The 20,274-nt window shown below is 43.7% G+C and overlaps 1 protein-coding gene across 2 annotated transcripts; it reads right to left on the bottom strand.

Annotated features, from left to right (window-relative positions):
* Window positions 1-426: 426 nt before the first annotated feature.
* On the bottom strand, window positions 427-19,918 carry tbc1d8 (TBC1 domain family member 8). 2 transcript variants are annotated; one of them, XM_082508780.1, is made up of 20 exons: window positions 19,524-19,918; window positions 13,902-14,012; window positions 13,627-13,745; window positions 13,248-13,476; window positions 12,789-13,029; window positions 8,664-8,871; window positions 7,271-7,468; window positions 6,791-6,940; window positions 6,453-6,603; window positions 4,610-4,824; window positions 4,364-4,481; window positions 3,407-3,692; window positions 3,126-3,255; window positions 2,809-2,907; window positions 2,609-2,677; window positions 2,249-2,519; window positions 2,076-2,141; window positions 1,896-1,982; window positions 1,695-1,804; window positions 427-1,502 (listed from the first exon to the last, which is right to left on the bottom strand). In XM_082508780.1, exons 1-20 carry the CDS (start codon window positions 19,648-19,650, stop codon window positions 1,113-1,115), a joined length of 3,375 nt encoding a protein of 1,124 aa, XP_082364906.1. In that variant the 5' UTR covers window positions 19,651-19,918; the 3' UTR covers window positions 427-1,112. The 2 variants fall into 2 exon arrangements, with proteins under 2 accessions (XP_082364906.1, XP_082364907.1); XM_082508781.1 differs by lacking the exon at window positions 1,896-1,982.
* Window positions 19,919-20,274: the final 356 nt, after the last annotated feature.

Genomic DNA, 20,274 nt, shown 5'->3' with positions numbered 1-20,274 from the left:
AAATCCTACACACTTCACCTTGGAGCTGAAAGCTTGATCATCAGTCTGTTGATCATATTAAAAACTCAAGATGTATGAATACAAAGCAATAGCTTCTTGGTTTGTATGTTCCAGCTGTGTCACGCGTCTTTCATACATCGAGGGTAAAAACGACTCGAGTCCTGGTCACAGGCAGGAGGACTGAGGAGCTGAGAAAAATGAGTAAAGATCAAAGAAAACTTGGATTTATTTTTATGGGCTGATAAACATTTTTGTAGTTATAAAAAATCCAGCACTATTGGGTGAAAGGCAAAGCACGGCAGTGAACCAATAATCTCCCAACACTGAAAACATTTTAAAAAAATAAATAAAAGTCTGAGGCTGAACAATGATGTGAATCCTGCTGCTGCCAGTCTAATTTTGCTTAATAAGAAGTGAAAACAGAAGTGATTTTCCTCCAACATTTTTATTTAAAATGTGTCATCTTTTTTCCTGCTTTCATTAAACGCTGATTTATTTTTCCAGTATTCTGAAAAAGCTTTCAAAAATATCTTTAATCAGAGAGCGTGTGTTCGAAAACATTTAATGTTAACGAAATAGAAGTAATAAAATTAGTCATTAAAAAAAAACACTATCCGTACATATGCTAGATTTGTCCTTAATGCTGAATCATTGATCGCAAGGTTTACAGGTAAAACTTAAATAAGGCAGATTTCTGATGAGAAAGTGAGTGAGACGAAGCGTAGAGCGTTATCTTCACAGCCAGTAAACACTTTAAAACACAACAAAGTGGTGACAAATCATTGGACTGAAACACAGCTGAGCTGCAGGCATCCTTTTGGTGACACAAGAAGGTAATAAGTAAAGTTTCCCATGGCCCAGAATGGACTAAATGAAAAATCGTATGCCCGGATCCAGTGAGTCAACCACTGGAATTGGCCGGAACATTTTTCTTCTCAAAAATGTTCACAGAAAACATCTTTCTGTCCTCAGTCAGAGGTCAGAGCAGTTTGAGGGCTTAGAAAGAAACCCAGCAGTCGTGTTATCAGCACGACAAATATCACAGGTTACATTAAGGCTCTTCAGCATCACACGACACTGCTGCAGCTCGCAGCCTGCTCTTCACGTTCGAGTCAGCTGCTCGCTCGCTGCAGAGTGAGCAAACCCGCCCGCTGTTGATACTGACTCTCCTTGGCTTGTGTGATCTTGGCCGACAAATCCAGAGGCTTCTCGAAGAAGTTCACCAGCGCCTGCTCCGTGAGCAGTGAGGCCAGGATCTGAGCGTAGCTCACCGTCCACTCGTCCGCTGTCGCCGAACTCCTGCTGCCTCTGCGGGCGTCGACCCCGCCCGCCGCCGTCGAGCCCTCCTGGCTGTTGGCCTCTGATCCGGCGATTTTACCGCGATGGCCGACCTCGCCGATCTGCAGCACGAGACTGGTGACTGTGGCGATAGCCTGGAAGAGCTCATTCTCCTCCGGGTGGAACATGCTGTAGAGCGTTTTACAGAACTGGATGAACTCCGACTGCACAAGAAGGAACAAAGAGAGTTAATCAACAAACTTCTGCATGTTTGTCTGATTATTTAACGCAGAATACATATTTTTGTCTTGACTTTTTGTCAGAAATCTGACTTTTTTCATACATCTAAAAAAAAACAAAAAAACAACAAAACTCTGAATTTACACAAGAAAGGTGAGAGCATGCGACTCCTATACCTGGTTCATGAGAGGCAGAGGCTTCTCCACATCTTTCTCCTTCTCTGTGGCCAGATCCTGGAGCATCTGCTTCAGCTGATCCTGGTAATCTGTCACTTCACTGTCATCACCTAAAACAACAAGAGAGAGAGTTCTTCAGCCTCACAAGTAAATCCCCCTGATAAGTGCAATAACGTGACGAGGGAGCGTGTTTGCACTGACGAGGGGGCAGATTAACATAGAGAGGTCTGTTTGTGGACAGCAGGGGGCTCTTCATAACCGAGGGGTCATCTTCAGTTTCTGTCAGAGCTGCAGATGCGAACAAACGCAAAAGGAATCAATAAATCGCCGACATGAGAGTAGAGCTCAATAACTCGTCATCGTATTCACATAATGAATAACCTGGAGGGATGTGAAGGCAGTAAAGCAGCCTTATTTTCTCATTCAGCTCCCCAAAGTACAGCGTGTCTGGAAAAAAAAACAGAAAAAACATGAGGAGACAGAGCAAAGTGAAACTTCTTTTTATTTCAGCTTTATGCATTTTCCATTTCCCCGCCTGTCCTCCCTCTACCTACCCAGCCAGCTGGCAAAGTCTCTAAAGGTGACCAGGTTGTCGCAGTCCTGGTCCAGGAGGGTGAAGGTGCGGTTGGCCAGCGTGTCGGTGTGCTGGTTGGAGACATCGGGCCACGGCACCAGCAGCCCGTACAGGCTTTTAAACTGAGGTCGGTCCAGCCGATACTGCCGTTCTATAAAGGAGCGATTCGAGTCACAGTAGTGCCACGCTGCTGCCTCTGCCGCCGCCGCCGCGCTGCTGTCCCCCCAGTACAGAGTGATGAAGTGCTCCGTCTGCAGGGAGGAGGAGGACAGAGGAAAACAAAATGATTTAAGGTCTCTTTCGCACATCAATTAGTCTGCCAGCAAGGAAGGAAAATAACCTTGAAGAGATCGTAGATGTCGGCCAAGTTCTCTGCAGGGATGGAAACATCTGGCGACACCAGTCTCAACTGTAAAGGCGCATAAAAAAAAGGGAGCATTGTAAACAGCTGAGAGCTGGGTATGTGTAATACTGTTGTGTCCTTCAAGCTTCTTTTGAGCAGCTTTAAAGATGTTTGAGATTCTGTGTCAGTCTTCTCACCGCATTTTCTTTGGTGGTGTCTTCGTGTGCCTGGAGCACCTGGATTCTGTGCCGACAGCGGAGCTGCTCAATCTGCCGCACTGTCAGGTCTCCGAATTTCTGAGGTCAGAGAGCACAGCATGAAAGATATCTCATGAACTGTGATGACTAAATGAGGATTATGAAGAAGGGCGAAAATGTAGTTGAATAAGCCAGAGGTGAAAAGCTCACTTATCTAACAAAAGGAAGCGAAAGAAAACAAGTAAAGGAGCTGGTGCACAATGTGCACAAACTAATTATTTAAGGCAAATATCAGGCAAAAAATGTGCATCTCTTACGATATAGGAGTCATTGATGAGGTCAGTGATGTTTGTGTGCCTCTTAGCGACACTGCAGCTAGTTTCCTCTGCAGCAGGCGAGGAGGACGGAAAACCGGGGCACTCTACATTTCCAACCTGGTCCAGAAAACTGGGAATCATAGGAAAGCCAACGAGGTGTTAAATTCCACCCGTGCACATACAATTATAAACCATACAATGCAGACAAAAGCACAAAGCATTCATGTCAATCAGTGGCACAATGCTTTGAGTTTTGCTTTACCAGCAAGCTGCAAACCTACCCTGTGAGAATCATAAGCGCCTGCCCGTCATCTGTGCTGGACGAAAGCTCCGCAGCATTGGCCTCCAGCACAGCCAGACCAAGCTGGAAGATGGCTTTGATTCCGTGGAAGAAGAAGCAGTCGACCACGCAGACGGCGCTGTGGAACGGCAGGACGCTCAGGAACAGGGTGAGGAACCAAGACAGGGACACAGAGGAGAGGGTGGAAAGGTCTGGAATCTGTTCAGCCAGCTCTGGCAGACGCTCCCTGATGAGCTCCTCGAACACAGACTGGTCCACCTGAGCGCCTGCAGGAGAGGGCGGTGGAGTCAGACAGTGTTGGGGCAAAGAACGGCCTTGGATGTAAGCCTGTCCAAATTTTTCTCCAAGTTAAATATATTCAAGACGTGTTATGATTCTCATAAGTCTGACCTGTTTGATGCCCATTTTTCCTTAATATATGGCTTTTTCATCATTCTGACCACTAGATGGCAGCATAAACATGCTATTCAGTCTGTGCTATTCTGCAGTTCCACAAAAGATTTTTATAGTAAGGCTTTACTTCTCTTTGCTAAATAGCTGCTGTGTTCTGTAAAGATAAGTAATGTTAATGTGGTTTCCGTGTTTTAACTAGAGGCAGGTTGTTGCCAGAATAAATATATCAATGGTTTACTTTAATTTTTTTTTTTAAGTAATGTTGTGAATCTATGCTTCTACAGAGTCTCAGACCACAATCACTGTTCTTTCAAAAATAAGTGACGCCCACAAACATGTGGACATTAAAAGGAAAAGGAAATTGCTACAAATGCAACACGCAGGGCAAAAATAAACACTTTGCAAACACAGGAAATAATGCCTATTCTGAAAGCCTGTCTCAGAAACGGTACATGCACCACAGTAACAGCAGCAACACAGTAACCACTTATGTGCTTTTTTTAAAAGCGTGGCTGCAAGCAAATAAAGCTTCTGGGCTCTTTACCTATGACCCTGCGATTGAAGTAGTCGGGCAGCATTCTTTCACACACGGCCACCAGCAGCCAGAAGGCATCTTCCTCTTTAGCATACAGCAGCAGCACCGATGCCAGGATGTTCATAGACTAGTGAGAGAGAAAGCAAAATTCACACATGCATCTTAAAGTCAGGATGAACACTTGAATCACATGAGTGGTTCTAGTATTACACTATAAGTACCACCATTACAAAAATGACTAATACTGCTGCTTACCTGACAGTATCCGATCTTTGGGTTGCGGTGAGCATACGCAGTGAGGACGCGCCTGAGTGCAGCAATGCCCGTTGGGTTTTGGAAAGCGGGATGGTCTGGCAGTGAGCGGTGCAGGTCCCGTTCGATCTCCTCTGTGGCCAGGTTGTTATGGCCCATTGATTTCTGCACCAAGCTGGCGTAGTAGCCCTCATGGGACCCTAGGTCAGAGGATGCATCTGCACAAACCACACAGGAATTAGAGAACGGAGAATGACCTGCTACCCAGTTTTGTTCCCCAACGATATATATATATATGCTATAAGAAAAATCCCAGGTTAAAATTATTCTGCACACCTGTGCCTTTTACCTTCGATTGGTTTCATTTTTAGTTATTCTTTGCGGCACACAGGAACTATGTTTGGATAAAAGGAAGTGAGAATGAGCAGAGGAACAGACCACACACCAAAATAAAATCTGACTGACTGAAAGAGTGCCATTGCCTGAGGAACAACAGATGCAGAGAAGAGGATGTGAAGCCCAGGTTGGGTTTAAACACAGACACACACACACCTGTAATTCCATACTTGTGGGGACCCTTACAGTGATTCATTGCCTGCTGGGGCCAGGACCACAGTGAGACTTAGATTTAATCTCAAAGTGTGTCTTCTTGTTTTGTGTGTGCTGGCCTACCACATCTGTGTTTTTACTCAGCAGATACATCAGTGTATCGCTCATAATTAACCACAGCGTTCTGCAGCGCCATGCAATACCCTCTGGTATGAGCCTAGTTGGGCAGGGGTTCATCCGAAAGCAAGATAATGACCCAAAACATGAGTCCAAGCTAGGCCAGAATTACCTCTGGTAAAAAGTACAAGATGATAAGCTTGAAAACATGGAGCAGACAGCACTTAAACCCCATCGAGCTGGTTTGGGATGAACTGGACACAAGAGGGGAAGCAAAGCAACCTACAAGTGCCGCACATCAATGAGAACATCTGCGACAGATATGAGAGGAACTTTCTGAACAATATTCCTGTTGTAGAAAGAACACCACAGCAGTTATATCTGCCAAAGGTGGCGACTTTGATGAGTCAAAAGTTTAGATTACATTTTGGTCAATAAATTAATCCCATGATTTCTTTTATTTCAGAGTACAATGACACATTAAACTGCATAATTTTCAATACAAAAATTGAAACATTGGGGTATGTATATGTATACACACCCCAATTTTCACATAGCATGTAGGAAATATGTTCCAGTTTTGCAGATGTGCCACAATTGCATGCAGGCTAAAACAGCCTAATTAACTTCTGCTAATTTGACGTGTTGATGGGTATCAGAAGAGTGCATGGCCTCCTTGAACCAACACGATGCTTCACTTGTGCAGCACAGACCGTGTGCAGCGGTCTGTTATTAAGATATTTGAAACAGTTCTTATAGTGTTTTCCCTCCTCTAACATTGATGACAGTTTGAAGTCTTTTGTGGTAGTTATGGATGAGGTACTTTATTTTCTCAGATGATAAAGCTGTCCATACAAAATGCAAAATGCCTCTACTTCCTGTTCTCTTTACAGTAGCTCAGTGATATTGATGCTATCTGCGTGGTCCTATGCTATCAAGCCAAAACTTCCAGGGTATGTAAACTTTTGATCAGGGTCTTGTTTCTGTTGTCTTTATGATTTAAAAAGGGAAAACAGAGCTGTGCATAAATGATTTAACCCAACTACTGACCGTGAGTGAAAGTAACGTTTTTGTATTATCATTATTTCTGAAAAATGGACAAAACAAACAAAAAAGCATAACTTCTTCCAGGCTATGTAAACTTATTACCACAACTGTATACACATATATATTTATATACCTGAAAATATCATCCACAGCTCCCCTCGCAGTGACTCTGGTATCCCCATGGCCACAAGCTTTTGGATCTTCTCTGTGCGAAACATGTGGACGCCACGTCCGAACTCAGAGAAATGATCCTCCCACAGCCGCTCCTTCACCTGATTCGTGCTCTGACACAAATACACACATTTCCTGATCCTGACTTACTACATTCAGCTGATGGATATTGTTCTTTTCTAACTCTTAGGGAGAGACGAGCCTTTTAAATCAGATCTGAAGTGACTCTGAATTCATTCGATTGGTTATTTATATATCAAGTTACAGGTTTAGATGAACAGTGTCTCAGACTCCTCCCACCTTGTTGCCGTTGGTTCCTGGTTGATTTTGGTGGAAGGCCGTCATGAGAGCTTCACTGTTGACAGTGTTGCGCAGGACATGCTCCTCTATCTCTTCTTCATCAGAGTACCCAGTGTCATAATAGAAGGTGTAGTAAGGTGTTGGGGAGCTCTGTGGAAAATGTGAGGAACAAAAGAAACGTCAGTAATTACAAACAATATTTCTCTGACTGGATCCCTTTGAAATTAGAGCTGAACAGTGCTTGCAGTACTTCCCTTAGCCGTCATACAGGAAATGTTTCCAGTTCCACATATGGCATTTTAACTTTGATTAGAGAGAACATCATAAAGTGCTTCTAGCAACCGTTTGTCTTTATGATTTTGGTAACAACCCAGTGTACTGAACATTACTGACTAGTTCTTTCTGTTGTGTTGTTGCATTGTTTCATTTTCCATTATCCGTATAAATGGCAGGTCCCACCCAATTAAACATCCCACTCACCACACTCCTCTTGCCCTCTTTCCTGCTGCGGAACATGGACCGTTTCCACTGCAGCGCTCGAAGTCTGGAGTTCATGTTCTCAACCAGCTCGTCTCTGTCGTTCAGCTCAATCAGCTGGAAGGCCTTTTTAGTCCGAATACTCACTATGACAGGGTTGGGCAGCGCGCTGGTGCTGTCTGCTTTCTCTATGGACAAAACCTGGTGACAAAAATGGCCAAAAGAAGTGGTAACGCATCATAACACACACACAGTTGTTCTTTGTGCAAAAACAGAGCAGGAATGCAGACTGGCTCCTGCTGCTCAAGCTGGAATCGAAAGAAGAGAAACATCTTCAAAAGTGGGAATCCAAGAGGCTGAAATTACTAACAACACTGCAGCCACGTACGAAGTATGCAGAATCAGGAGGAGCAGAGGGGTAGGTTAGGTTTGTGAAAGACAATGCTTCAATAGAAAACACAGGATTAGAAAGTATGAATGACTGAACAGATTGAACCACCGGCTAATTCTCATCCCAACCGGTCGCAGCAGATGGCCCCGCCCCTCCCTGAGCCTGGTTCTGCCGGAGGTTTCTTCCTGTTAAAAGGGAGTTTTTCCTTCCCACTGTCGCCAAAGTGCTTGCTCATAGGGGGTCATATGATTGTTGGGTTTTTCTCTGTATCTATGAAGCGCCTTGAGGCGACTTTTGTTGTGATTTGGCGCTATATAAATAAAATTGAATTGAATTGAATTGATACTCTCTTCCTTTCACAATGAACTGCAAAGACTTTATTACAAACTAGGATCTAAAAGACTGAATTCCCCCAAAATGCTTAAAGTTTGTCTTTTTCACCTTCATGTTTTTTTTACAGTTTGCAATCTGGCTGTTAATTTGTGTCAAAGAGACAAGTGCTACTAAAGCCACTTCCTTTACATTCCTGACAGAGCTAACAAAGTGTATACAGTGTGTTTTCATTTCCTTCTGCAGGGCGCCACGTGATCAACCACATGAAATCAGTCCACGTGTTACCGGTTAACCACGGCAGACAGAATAAACAAAGACTCCCTGTGAAAGCTGTCTTATAGGGACAGCAAAGATGAAGCCAGACTTTTCATTAACAAGTGCATTTATGTTCAGGTAGTCACGACTAACTGTCACATGACATGGGACCAAAGGTTTTTGGGCCTTCTGTCACCTCCTGTAGACACCTGCAGTCTTTTAATTAGCCACATGGCTGCATTTACAATGCATTTTAACCTGGATTGCTGTCCATTATGTTTATTGTTTTATGAGACACTTAAAGATTTAACTTGAACTTTTGTACTTTATGAGAGCCATCTGCAGGCCACAGTTATAAATGTCAGGGAGGGAAGTATGTAATAGCTCTAATAATGTGCTAAATGGCAAGTACTGTACCTCTGAGAGGGGTATGAGCAGGATGAGGTTGCCTTCCTCTCGGCTGGAGAAACACAGATAACTGTCGGTGGTGTAGAGAGTCCCGGCTGTGTGGCAGCGGGCGTGTGGTGTCCAAACTGAACAGGAGGCCACCTCATAGAGGTTTTCACTCCGTGGGAGTCGAAACAGAGCCAGAACATATTCCCTAATAGCCTGCTCCTCTAGGATCCTGGGAGGGGGAGATCGTTAGAGAAAGAGTCAGACAATGAGGCAGTTTGAGACAGGTGGGGGAGTGAAAGCAAAAGCAAATGACATTACAAAAACTTCAGTCAGTGAGGAAACGGGTCCAAAAGGACAAAAAATATTTACGTCTCATTCACTTTCACTAAAACTACACACAGGGACATATAAACAGTTCTTAGTCTGGCTGGGAAATCAAATCTTCACATTTCTGGCAAACAGATAAATCTCTACAGAATAAAGCTCTGGTCCTTAAAGCCCTTAAACTTGTATATTAACAGCTTCCAAAATACCAAAACCGTATCAGCTGTTTGAAATGGAGTACAGAAGCTGTGCCAGTGAACGGCAACAGCAACAGTGACGCTCAACACTGAACAAACGCGCTGCGCTCAATGATGCACGACTGTGTCAACGTCACATTAAACGAAGACAAAGAGGAGCTGTAGCACGGCCTTGCTATGTGCGTGATAATCGACTGCAGTGCAAGAATAGAACACTTAAGTGCAGTGCTGCTCGGCAGAGTTTATTGCAGAGCTTTCAATCCCACCCTATAATTTTCCAAGACAAGAGAAGCGCCCTTGTTTCCTCACCGTTTATCCTTTCCCAGTGCAAATGCTCTTCATGTTTTCTATTTAAGCTGCATTTACCAATGACAGACATGACAAATCACATCACTTAAGGCTCTGTAAATAAATATAACAGAACAGTTGAGGCCAGAATTTTAAATATACTCATCATGAATGTGGTTGTAATTTTAATGATTTCTTTGAACTGTTCTTTTTGCAGAGTGTAATGACTGGACAGGCCAGGAAACCCATTCCTGAAGCATCGAAATTAACGTTAGCCCACTGCGTCAGTTCAAAAACCAGTTTTGATGCATGCTAGGTATCACTGTCATACTTCAACACTAAACTGTGTCCAAGTTTCAACCGTCTAGCTGTTGAAGTTAAATAATTGGGAGGAAGTCCTCCTTCTGCATTATTCTATCCACCTTGTGCACAAGGACCACGGGTAGCAACAACAGCCCCAGTGAATGATGCTACCACCACCATGCTCCACATGTGGTGGCACAAACACATTTTCTGTGGCCAAATAGCTCAATCTTTGTCTCATTTGACCACAAAACTTTCCCCAGAATTCATTTGGCTTGTCCATGTGGGCAGCTGCAAGTTTCGGTCAAGCTTGAATAACTTGTCAATAGTGACTTCACCAATGAGAAATTAATAGGCTTCAGCCTTGTGAAGTTAAAAGACATTGTAGAACCTTCAGCGCCACGTATGTTAGAGGCTGTCTGTGTACTTTTGACCCTGTGTGGATTAAAGAAAATCCGAAATTCAAATTCGACTGTGCTCTTCCACGTTAAAGATGTTGGTGTGAAGCAGGTCTATCGAACATGTGTCTGTAGGAGAGTCGTCTTACACTTCCACGCTTCAGTGACAAGCACCTCCATCTGGTCGGTAAAACAAACCGACCTCAGAGCTGCGGTGAGAGCGCTTGCGTTGTATTTCAGGGATGTCTGGTCACCCTTTCGCAAAAGCAAGAAATCTATTTTTGCTTTTTAACTCCTTTCGCAGAAACGTAGGCTTTCTTCTTGAAGATGCAAAACAGATTTGAAGTGAGTTTCTGCCTCCAACCTCTAAACTGCCAAGAGACAGGCTGGTTGTGCCCTGAGGAGATCAATTCAATTTTAAACACAGCTCTTTGTCCTCTATTTTGACCCAAATGTTTTTATTTCCCATCTGAAAAAGAAGACCCCTCAGCACGACTAAAATGCAACAGACAATAACTGTTCGTTGTCTGTATATATGCTATAACACAATCCTTTCACTTTACACTACATTTGTTTAAAGCGCGAGCATCATTTTTAACATTCTGCCCTGTTATTTGGATGTTTAGAGGCTTACTTCTCACATCCTGAGACATGTGCATTAGTCATGTGCATTAGGGGCGATCGTGGCTCAAGAGTTGGGAGTTCGTCTTGTAATCGGAAGGTTGCTGGTTCGAGCCCCGGCTTGGACAGTCTCGGCCGTTGTGTCCTTGGGCAAGACACTTCACCCGTTGCCTACTGGTGGTGGTCAGAGGGCCCGGTGGCGCCAGTGTCCGGCAGCCTCGCCTCTGTCAGTGCGCCCCAGGGTGGCTGTGGCGACAATGTGGCTGCCATCACCAGTGTGTGAATGGGTGGATGACTGGATATGTAAAGCGCTTTGGAGTCCTTAGGGACTAGTAAAGCGCTATATAAAGACAGGCCATTTACCATTTTTACCATTCAAATGTGAAACACAGCACAGCGACTGGCGTGCAGATTTATGTGACCTCTCATAATATATATAGAAAGAGTCCAAATAGAATAGAAACTGAATTACTGCAGATGTTTTTATGAGTGGGCTATGAATGAGGAAGAGAGGATCCCAGCAAAGAAGTATGTTAATACTAACGTCCATGGGAAGTCCCATTTCTTTTTCTCTTTGTGAATTTGGCTGCCTTCATCTGCCACTTGTGATTTCAGTCTCATCACCACACGTTCAGTTCCTCTTTTGCTATTCATCATCCTGCCCGTTCTGGACCCTCTGTACTTTCAAGCTCTATTCCTTCCTCCTCTTCTTCTTCAAACACATGCATGGACACACACATATAAAGCAACTACTGTGATGTGGTGTGTTATCCAGTCGGGATAACACACCACATCACTTTTTTTTTTTTAGATAAAGCTTTGAACCTGACTTCCTGTAATGGTTTTGAGGTTTGTTTGGGTTTTGTTTCTTTCTTTCTTTTTTTAGAAAAATAAACAAAGTGTATGCCTGCATTACAAAAAAACACAACAACACAGATACACAAAAGAACACGGCACAACTTCTGTCGCCATGTTTGTTGTTGCTTTGGAAAGCTGCCCCCTGCCATGCACGCACACAAACACACACATGCACACACCCACCACAAAAACCGCTGCACCAGCAGTGCTACAGGAGTGGAGCTGTGTCACACTGTTCCTGTGATACTGAACTTGTGCTGTGAAACGGCAGCTCTGTGAGGCTGAGAACACAATGAAACCTAACGCCTAAGCAGACTTTTCTTTTTAATTCCATTATTTTTACCCAATAAAACCTACTTATTTCTTATTCTTCAGTAATACTGTTAATACTGCAGCATCCCGAGCAGGTGTGTCAGGGAGGCTGTGTAAGCTTAAATTTTCCGCTTGCTCCATCATACTGAGCAGATCTGCGTGGGCTCTGTGATGCTTTGAGCTCAGCAGCCTTCATGCTGGACTAGCAAAGCAGTGAGACTGTGAGTGAAGCGAGTAACCGAGTTCCTGACTCAGTGGGTTAGCACAGGCAGGAATCTACATAGTAATACTGCTGTGTGTAAAAAGGGAAGTAGTGAGTTTCAGGCTGACTCACCAAAGGCTTATGAGAGAAGCATAATTGCAATATTTGAATGACTCGTGCCTGAAAGGATCTACAACAGGGGTGGGCAATTCCAGGCCTCGAGGGCTGGTATCATGCAGATTTTAGATGTGTCCTTGATCCAACACAGCTGATTCAAATGGTTAAATGACCTCTTCAACATGTCCTGAAGTTCTCCAGAGGCTTGGTAACGAACTAATCGTGTAATTCAGGTGTGTTGACCCAGGGTGAGATCTAAAACCTACAGGACAGCGGCCCTTGAGGCCTGGAGTTGCCCACCCCGATCTACAAGGACCTGACTAAAAAAGCAGTACAGCAACAGTGTTTACCACAGGTATTCAACATGAGTTCTTTGCTAACTTTTTGGGAGGATTAGAGTGAAGTGAGCAAAGGTTTGAACTTCTTTCTGTGGATAACTTTGTTTTATTCCTAATGTTGCTTAATCTCACATTAAGAAACTCACTGTCTGTTTGTATTGTTAGCACACACCTGAACCGGCACTGACCTTTTGGTGATGCGTGCGGGCTGCTGCAGCACTCGGTCCAGCTCTAGGCCTTTGCTGTCCAGCAGCCGCCTCAGGGCAATGTCAGCCAGCTGACCTATGACTCCGAATGCCTCGTCCAGGTTCAAGAACATGGAGAACTCCCTTTGCCGCTGCCGTGTGGTGACCCGAATTGCCTCCGGCATTAAAGCGGTGGAGACCCGCTCCAACCGTGTTACCTCTGCCCAGGGAATCACAAACTTGACTGAAGGGGGAAGGAAGAAGAGAATAAAATCCCACTGAGTGTATGAGCTTAGAGCCACCTCGCACTCACTATAGTTTACACAGCAAGCTTTTCTAATACTGTTAAAAGAGAATGTGAGTTTCTCCAAATGCCAAAGTCTGAGTACCGTTATTACCAATTTGATGAACAAGTGCAGTCTTTTAGATCGAAAATGAGAGCTCTCACTTTGGAGTACAGACCTTCCTTCCCCAGCAGGAAGGAGTAGAAGGCCATGTGGTTGATGCTGAGGTAGAGAAAGCCCTGCCGAGGCACCCGGCCCTTCCAGCAGCAGCAGGAGTAGTACGTCACCAGTTTCTCTGACGAGGGGAGGCCAAAGTGAACCTCAAACTTCCGGAGCGCCTCCCTGAACTTCCCCGGGTCATCCTCCTGGGCCGCCTGGCGTCCCTGAACCTCTTCGGCGATAAGGCCCTGCAGAAGACAAAAGCTGGAGTCATTACTTCAGCCTACTTTTAAATGGGCTCACAACCACATCGTTTAAAAATCTTTGAGAAAATCACATCTTTCAATCTAAAACTCATCCTCTCTGAGTTTTTATGACTATGCCGGCAATTTACAGACCTTGACTTTTCCTTTGACGAAGCTGGCAACATCCTCCTTGTTCTCAAACACAGACAGAGAGTGAAGCAGGTTGTGGAGCAGCCAGTCCCAGTGCTTGTTCACCTCTTCTATGGCAGCTCCTGATGAAAGCAAAGAATGAGAGAATTTAACATCTCCGGCCGGTCAAATGAGTCAAGGTAAGGCAACAGAGTATGCAGGAATCTCCCAAGGCTGCAGATCACAACAGGCACACAGATGAAAACAAAACAAAAAAAAGGCATAAGGGTTCAGCTCACCACTGGCAATGATCCAGCTGACCTGGGAGCCGGGAACTTGGAGGAGGATGCGAAAGGGAGTGACCCTGGCAGTGGAGTCCAGAACATTGTCAAGCGCCCCCACCAGGAGCCCTGCAGAGATGGCAAAGCACAGACAATCAGTAATCAGTGGGAATTCTGCCGTGTGAAAAGTCATTTCCTGGTGAGTGTTAATATTTTGTTCTTATCTCTGAATTATTTAGCAAAAATACTGCAACCTGCTGCAGCCATAATGAACCCCAAAGTAGCCATCAGTGGACATAAGAAATAGCGAAAGAGCTCAAATACTGTCTGCAGCCTTTTAAACTCTCACAGCAGTGAAGCAGCAGGTGATGGACACATACACGCTGAGAAGATCTAACACATCTATTGCTTAAATAATCACTGAATATCACATAAACCAATATTTCACTTCTGCATGACAGAAGGAGAAACTGGAAACATCCAGAGAGGCTGTTTCCAACACCAAGAGGACAAGACTGGTGAGTTTTATACATCTCTGGTCTTTATCTCAGATTACACTCACTGCATATGGCAGGGACTTTTCAGTGTCCAATTTCAGGATACACAATAAGCCTAACTGACGGTTTTCCATCGCATGATTTCACTCCATCCACTTTCCTTTAATTTATATTTTTGTTTTATTTTAGAATTACAAAGGGTTTTATTTTTTTATTTCTTGATAATCATTAACATTGGTAATATTAATGATGAAAATGTAGCATTTTCATCTTTTTTGGCCAACTTCTGTCAGTTCAGTATTAGCACCAGAGCAATTAATGCCTTTTCCCATGGAGTCTTTCAAAAGCCATCAAATGACCTATATGTTTGCACAGCCTTTTAGTAATGTGCCTGCACTTGCTCTGCTTGTACAGCATGGTGTAGAAGTCTTGAGCCACCCCTCTTTCTTAAAAATGTTCTTCTTGAGCAATAGTTCTCAAAGCTTTCTAAAGGTCTTTTAAAGTTTTTCTTTGGATATTTGCTGCTTTTAACTTATTTTCAGTCCAGTCATTCTGCCTGACCCTTTTCAGGAGGGAAGTTGTTTTGTTTTGGGTTTTTTTTTGCTTGTTTCTTAATCCGTTTAATGCTGACCTTATGGATTAATCATTCAAATGCAAAAAGGGCATTTAACACAAAGGATGAACAAATGTTGTGTATACACGTGACAAACAACTTGGCAAAGAACCAACTTAAAGTTTGAAAGCATCAATCTGGAAAAAAACTGACTGCCAAGAGCTTCATTATCAGCATGACGATGATCCCGAACACACTGACAGTGCAGTGTGCAGAAAAACACACAATGGGCCTCCCCACAGTCTGGACCTCAACATTATTGAAGCAGAGAACTGAACAAAAGGCAGCCAACGTCTAAAGAAGAGCTTTGAAGACTACTTAAAGAAAATTCAAGAAAGTCTATCGAAGAGTTGCATGTGTACAAACTCTGTTTTTACCTTATATACTGTGTTCCCATGTGTTTCAATGATCACTCCACCCATTTCTCATTTTTCTAGAAAAATATGAAGAAATGAGGGACGGTTTAAAACATTTGCACATTACTGCATGCACTGCATATTTTTAAATTCTGGTACTGCTTTTAACTCCAATATTTTGTTGATTTTAATTCCGCTAGTATGCTTTAGATGAGTTATCATAAAGCCTATCATGTCTGCTGTCTATGAGAAGCACTACACGTGTTTGCCTATTATAAAATATGGCTCAGATGATGAGGAAACCGTAGTTGGTTCCAATGGAAACTTTTCAGGCAGCATGCAGATTAGCTTCCCTCAAAGGCATAATCACAATAAAGAGACAAATAGAGCAGCAAAAACTACCACTTAAGACACATCCAGCACAGCAGAGAGGTCGAAGCCAACCTTATTACGGTTTTGATGAGTCTCATTTAAAAACAGAGGGACTTCGAATGTAATCAGGCATGTAATATCCACCCATCTCTTCAGCAGACGACTGAAACAGTTGCTCAGTTCAGTTTTAATACCAAAATCCGGCAGGAAATCTGCATCTCCACAGTTGCAATCAACTCCACAGATGTTCTTGAAGCTAAAATTGAGCCCCGAACCCTCATAAATTTGAATGACTCCGTGCATTGCAGTCGTCAGGCAAATAGAAACAGACCAGGCACACATGGTTCCACGTCCTGCCTGAAGCTTTCATCGGGTCTCAATAGGGCTACTGTCATCAGGTTTTCATCTTCCTGAACCATAGCTAATCTGCATCATGCTCTCCAAATAACTACACTCTTGGTGCCACTTTTATTCTGTATTTCCTCTGTGCAAAAAGCACACACTGAGGCAGACAATATTCTGACTTGAAATCAAGAAGTCCATCAAACTTTGAAAGAGTAGAAAACAATAAAATCATTATGATAAATAAGAAAGTGATAGCTTAATCGCCATTATAAACATAGCAAATGACCTAAGAGAACTCCAGAGGTCTTAGAGAGTAGCTACACACATTCTTCAATTTGAAAATAGATAATGACAATGCAATAAAAATAAAGACTCACAGAACCTGGTTTGTATGAAAAACTGGGTTATAAGTTTGAATTGCTTCAGGAGCAGTACCACACCCATCATAAGAGTTTGAAACATAATAAAAAAAATAGGTTCCTTAAGGTTTCACATTTTCAACAACCCACACTGATGGCTATCAAACCCATTTAGAATACTATAACCAAAATAACACGTATGGAAATCGCACAAAACCTCTGGATACAGGGACTAATGCAAAGTATTGATCGTGATAAGATACGCACAGAGCTGTGTAGCCACATCCTCTCTGCAGGCCTGCAGGCGCACTTAACCATAGTCAACTAAGGACAGTCGACATTAAAAATGACACTTTCAGCAACTAGGACCAAATGGATGCATTTCATTTGTAATAGGTCAACACAGCCATCAAATCCAATATGTCTGGCTCATAGTACCCCAAAGCCCCTTAGTCTAACTTTTCTCTAATACTTTTAAAAGGTTTATTAGAAGACAAAGTTTGGGACTTTTCCCCTTAAGGTACTTTCACGTTTTACAACCCAGCTTTGCTTTAATCTATTAAAGAATTTTTATCTTTCAAAGACGCCATTATCAGTGAGATCAGCCCACCCGAGCTGAGCACAGCCCTGCTTTTCAAAGCTATGACTGAAAAAGATGAGGGCAACCAGATCTCTATCTCTGTGTTTAGCAGTGTCTTCTCTGGTTTGGTACACACACGCAGACACAAAAACAAATCTGCATGAACAGAAAAGGAACTCGCATGCTTGCTTATAAGAGGTTCAGTATAGTTCAACAACTTCAGGCTTGTCAGCCTGTAAAACCTGCCATGAGGCCGCATGACTGTGCCAAAGAGAGTCATAAATCCACAAAGTATTTCAATGGACATGAGAAACATTCAGAAACGATGTTGTTTTTATGTTAATTGATTAATAATAATCAAATTCAGGCCGCACATCAGCTCATGAGCCCTTTAGAGCCCATATTGGTGAAACGCTCAGCAGATGAGGGGGTAGAAATATAAAGATAAGTCTTTTCCAGCAGACAGCTCTGACGATCAGCCAAATGTAAACCACATCTTAGCTTCAAACTTGAAGCTGCAAATCCGGCAGCCTGGCAACACAAAACTATCCATCTGTCACCACAAACCCAGACGGGGTTTACACTGGTGAAGCTTCCAGAAAATAAAACGGAGCCACGGTGAATCATTGCCTCTCTCTGCTAACGGTCACATTGTAGGGGAATACTGCTGTGGAGACATGATGACTGCAGGCGACCTTTAGGAGGCTCGCAGCAAAGCAAAACAGACGTCTGCTTTCACATCCACGACGCCGTGATCTCTGTCTGCTCTTGAATGCATCAAAATTAATAAACGGGACATCATTTTCTTGTGCTCAGGCTGGAGTGGTGAACTGAGGCTCGCTGATCGGATGAGGAAACACTAAAAACAACACGAGAGAGGCATTAGTTTGAAATAGAAACATGTGAACGGGCTGATCAGCTGCAGATGTTACCCAGCCCTTCTCAGAAATCCAGCTGGAAGAGTGTAGTCACCGGTGATAAGAGCAGAAGAGTGCGTTTGTACAGCTGAGTTCTGAGACCACATGCACAACTCGCCTTTCTATTTAATTAATAGGTGGAAACATGAAGCAAATCCAATCTGAGCCACTAAACAGACTCTGCCGCGTGGCTTTTTTTCTACAGTTCCTGAATTAGTTAATGGTAAACGACGTGAGAGCAGGACTTGACCCTTTGACCCTCTGTCTTCTCTCTATGGGAACAGCAGGAACAAACACAAAGTAAACTCCAGCCAGGAAGTCCCACTTATTCCGTTTTATGAGAAGAGCTCCACAAGCAAGAAGACAGATCGTAAAAAGGAGACAGTGGATGAGGCACATGCTCGCTTTAATGTAATTAACATCAACTAATGTAAAAAAAAAAAAAGCGTCCAGTGCGCCTGCAAAGCCTGTTACACAGACGCAATACACACACAGAGGAAACCAGACGGAGGAGGCAGAAAACAGGCCAAGCTGCAGCCGCTGCAACAAGTGTGGGGTCAGAAATTTATAGAAAAATCACTAAAGAATAGAAAGGACAGCAGTGTCACAGCAGCACGATGCCACCTCTGTAACAGCTAACACAATAGGACCCTACAGCATAACAAAGCCTGTTTCCTACAGGAAATTACAGTGATAGGTCAGAGTTCAAATTCAGCTGGCTTTTGTTTGGGGAATTTTTCATAACAGGTTAGAACACAAGTCCAATAAAAAAAGAAATTTTAAAAACAGCCAACAATGCTCTTGTGATGTTTATGGTTATTGTCACCACAAGAATTCAAAGAATACTGCGCCAGGAATAGCAGGAAATGGGTTATCCAACTGTGATCTGTACAATACTGACAAACACTGAAACAAACGTGTGTTTTATGTTTTATAGCAAAGACATTTAGCAAATGCTCGGATAAAAAAAATAAATCACGTAAGAAAGAATCATACATCAGAATCAGTTTGTTTGTTTGCCCCAGTTTCTTTTCTGTCCTTTCACTGTTTGACAGGTTAAGTCTGATTCACAAGTTCGTGCACAAGACTCTCACAGATCGCAGTTCGTGCGATTTGTGAGAGTCTTGTGAGGCATTTGTCTTTGTCCGAATGTAACACAAGTGCTCTGTTTTAAATGGATGCGTTTGTGGTCTGGTGGTAAACATGAGTTAACCGCACGTTTCGTGGGTGTAGTTTAACGTCCCCTTCAGAGGATGCAGAGTTTGAGCAGGTGTGAGTTACAGGTATGCGGCTCGGGGGCATTTCTGATTGCTCGTGGCTGCTATAATCCAGGCATGTGCTGAACTTTGATTTAACAGATCTACGTGTACACTGATCTTTCTTTGTAGAGAACCGTCCTGAACACACCCCTTCTTTGGACACCCAGTTGTTTACCTGTGACCCCGCCTGTTGCCATTCTTTGTCCATGCTTGTACCTGTTTTATCTGCCACACACCCGTGCTTTTACCTGTCCCTCTCCCTGTGTGTGTGCCTGTGCTGGCAGCATGGCCTCCCCTTTGTTTGGTGTTGTTGCTCCAGTAGCTGACTGTTTTATTGTTTACCTGTGATCCTGCTGTTGGACTCGCCGTGGCCTCTCCTCCTCTGCAGCAGGAAGAAGTCGTTGCTCCTCTCGGTCACCCAGAGTTTCAGCACATTTTTGAGCAGAACTTCATCGGGGTTTAGCCACATTTCTTCTAACAGGGAGGGACCGGAGTGAGCCCTCTGCCGACTCGGTCTCTGCAACAGAGGGGAAGTATAAACTTTACCTGCCTGTTTTTCGGCTCGGGGGTGGCCCGATCGCTCCTACAGCGGCGGGTTTTCGGCTTTATCCATGGCCATCCTGCGCTCCTGACAGCTGCAGGTTTCGGACTTCCTCGCCCCGCGTCTGCTCCCACACACCAGACACACAGCAGCTGTACACACGACTCACAGATCGCCTATAAGAGACGATGACTCACTCGGTGGCTGAATCGACTTCCCGTAGCTTTACATACAGAGCGGAGCGGTTACGATTGAAAATGAAACAACATAAAAATATAACTCATGGACCACAGTGGTCTTTTTAGAGCAGGGGTGTCAAACAGAAGGCCCGTGGGCCAGAATGGGCCCGGGACAGACCCTAATCCGGCCCATTGGATGGCTTTGGAAGAAAGAAGGAGAGCATAGATATTTTTACTTTTAATTGTATTTTCACAGATTTTACAGCTTTTCCTACTCATAAAGACCCTCTCATGGTCATTCACACTACACAAGGTAAATAATTCATAGAAAAACAAATGACACAGAATGTCCAGCTTTTTTTCTACTATAGAC

Source organism: Aulonocara stuartgranti, assembly GCF_965226115.1.
Source record: "Aulonocara stuartgranti genome assembly, chromosome: 16".
NCBI classification, from domain to species: Eukaryota; Metazoa; Chordata; class Actinopteri; order Cichliformes; family Cichlidae; genus Aulonocara; species Aulonocara stuartgranti.
Note: the sequence above shows the minus strand (reverse complement) of the source record. Positions and strands in the feature narration are given on the sequence as shown.

Excerpts from the sequence above, each read along its gene's own strand:
- tbc1d8 (XM_082508780.1), bottom strand. The coding sequence starts at position 19,650 with ATGTGGCTAAACCCCGATGAAGTTCTGCTCAAAAATGTGCTGAAACTC. Across the intron at positions 6,941-7,270 it reads AAGAGGGCAAGAGGAGTGTG|AGCTCCCCAACACCTTACTA; the intron begins GTGAGTGGGATG and ends CATTTTCCACAG. Across the intron at positions 1,503-1,694 it reads CTCTGCCTCTCATGAACCAG|TCGGAGTTCATCCAGTTCTG; the intron begins GTATAGGAGTCG and ends CTTCTTGTGCAG.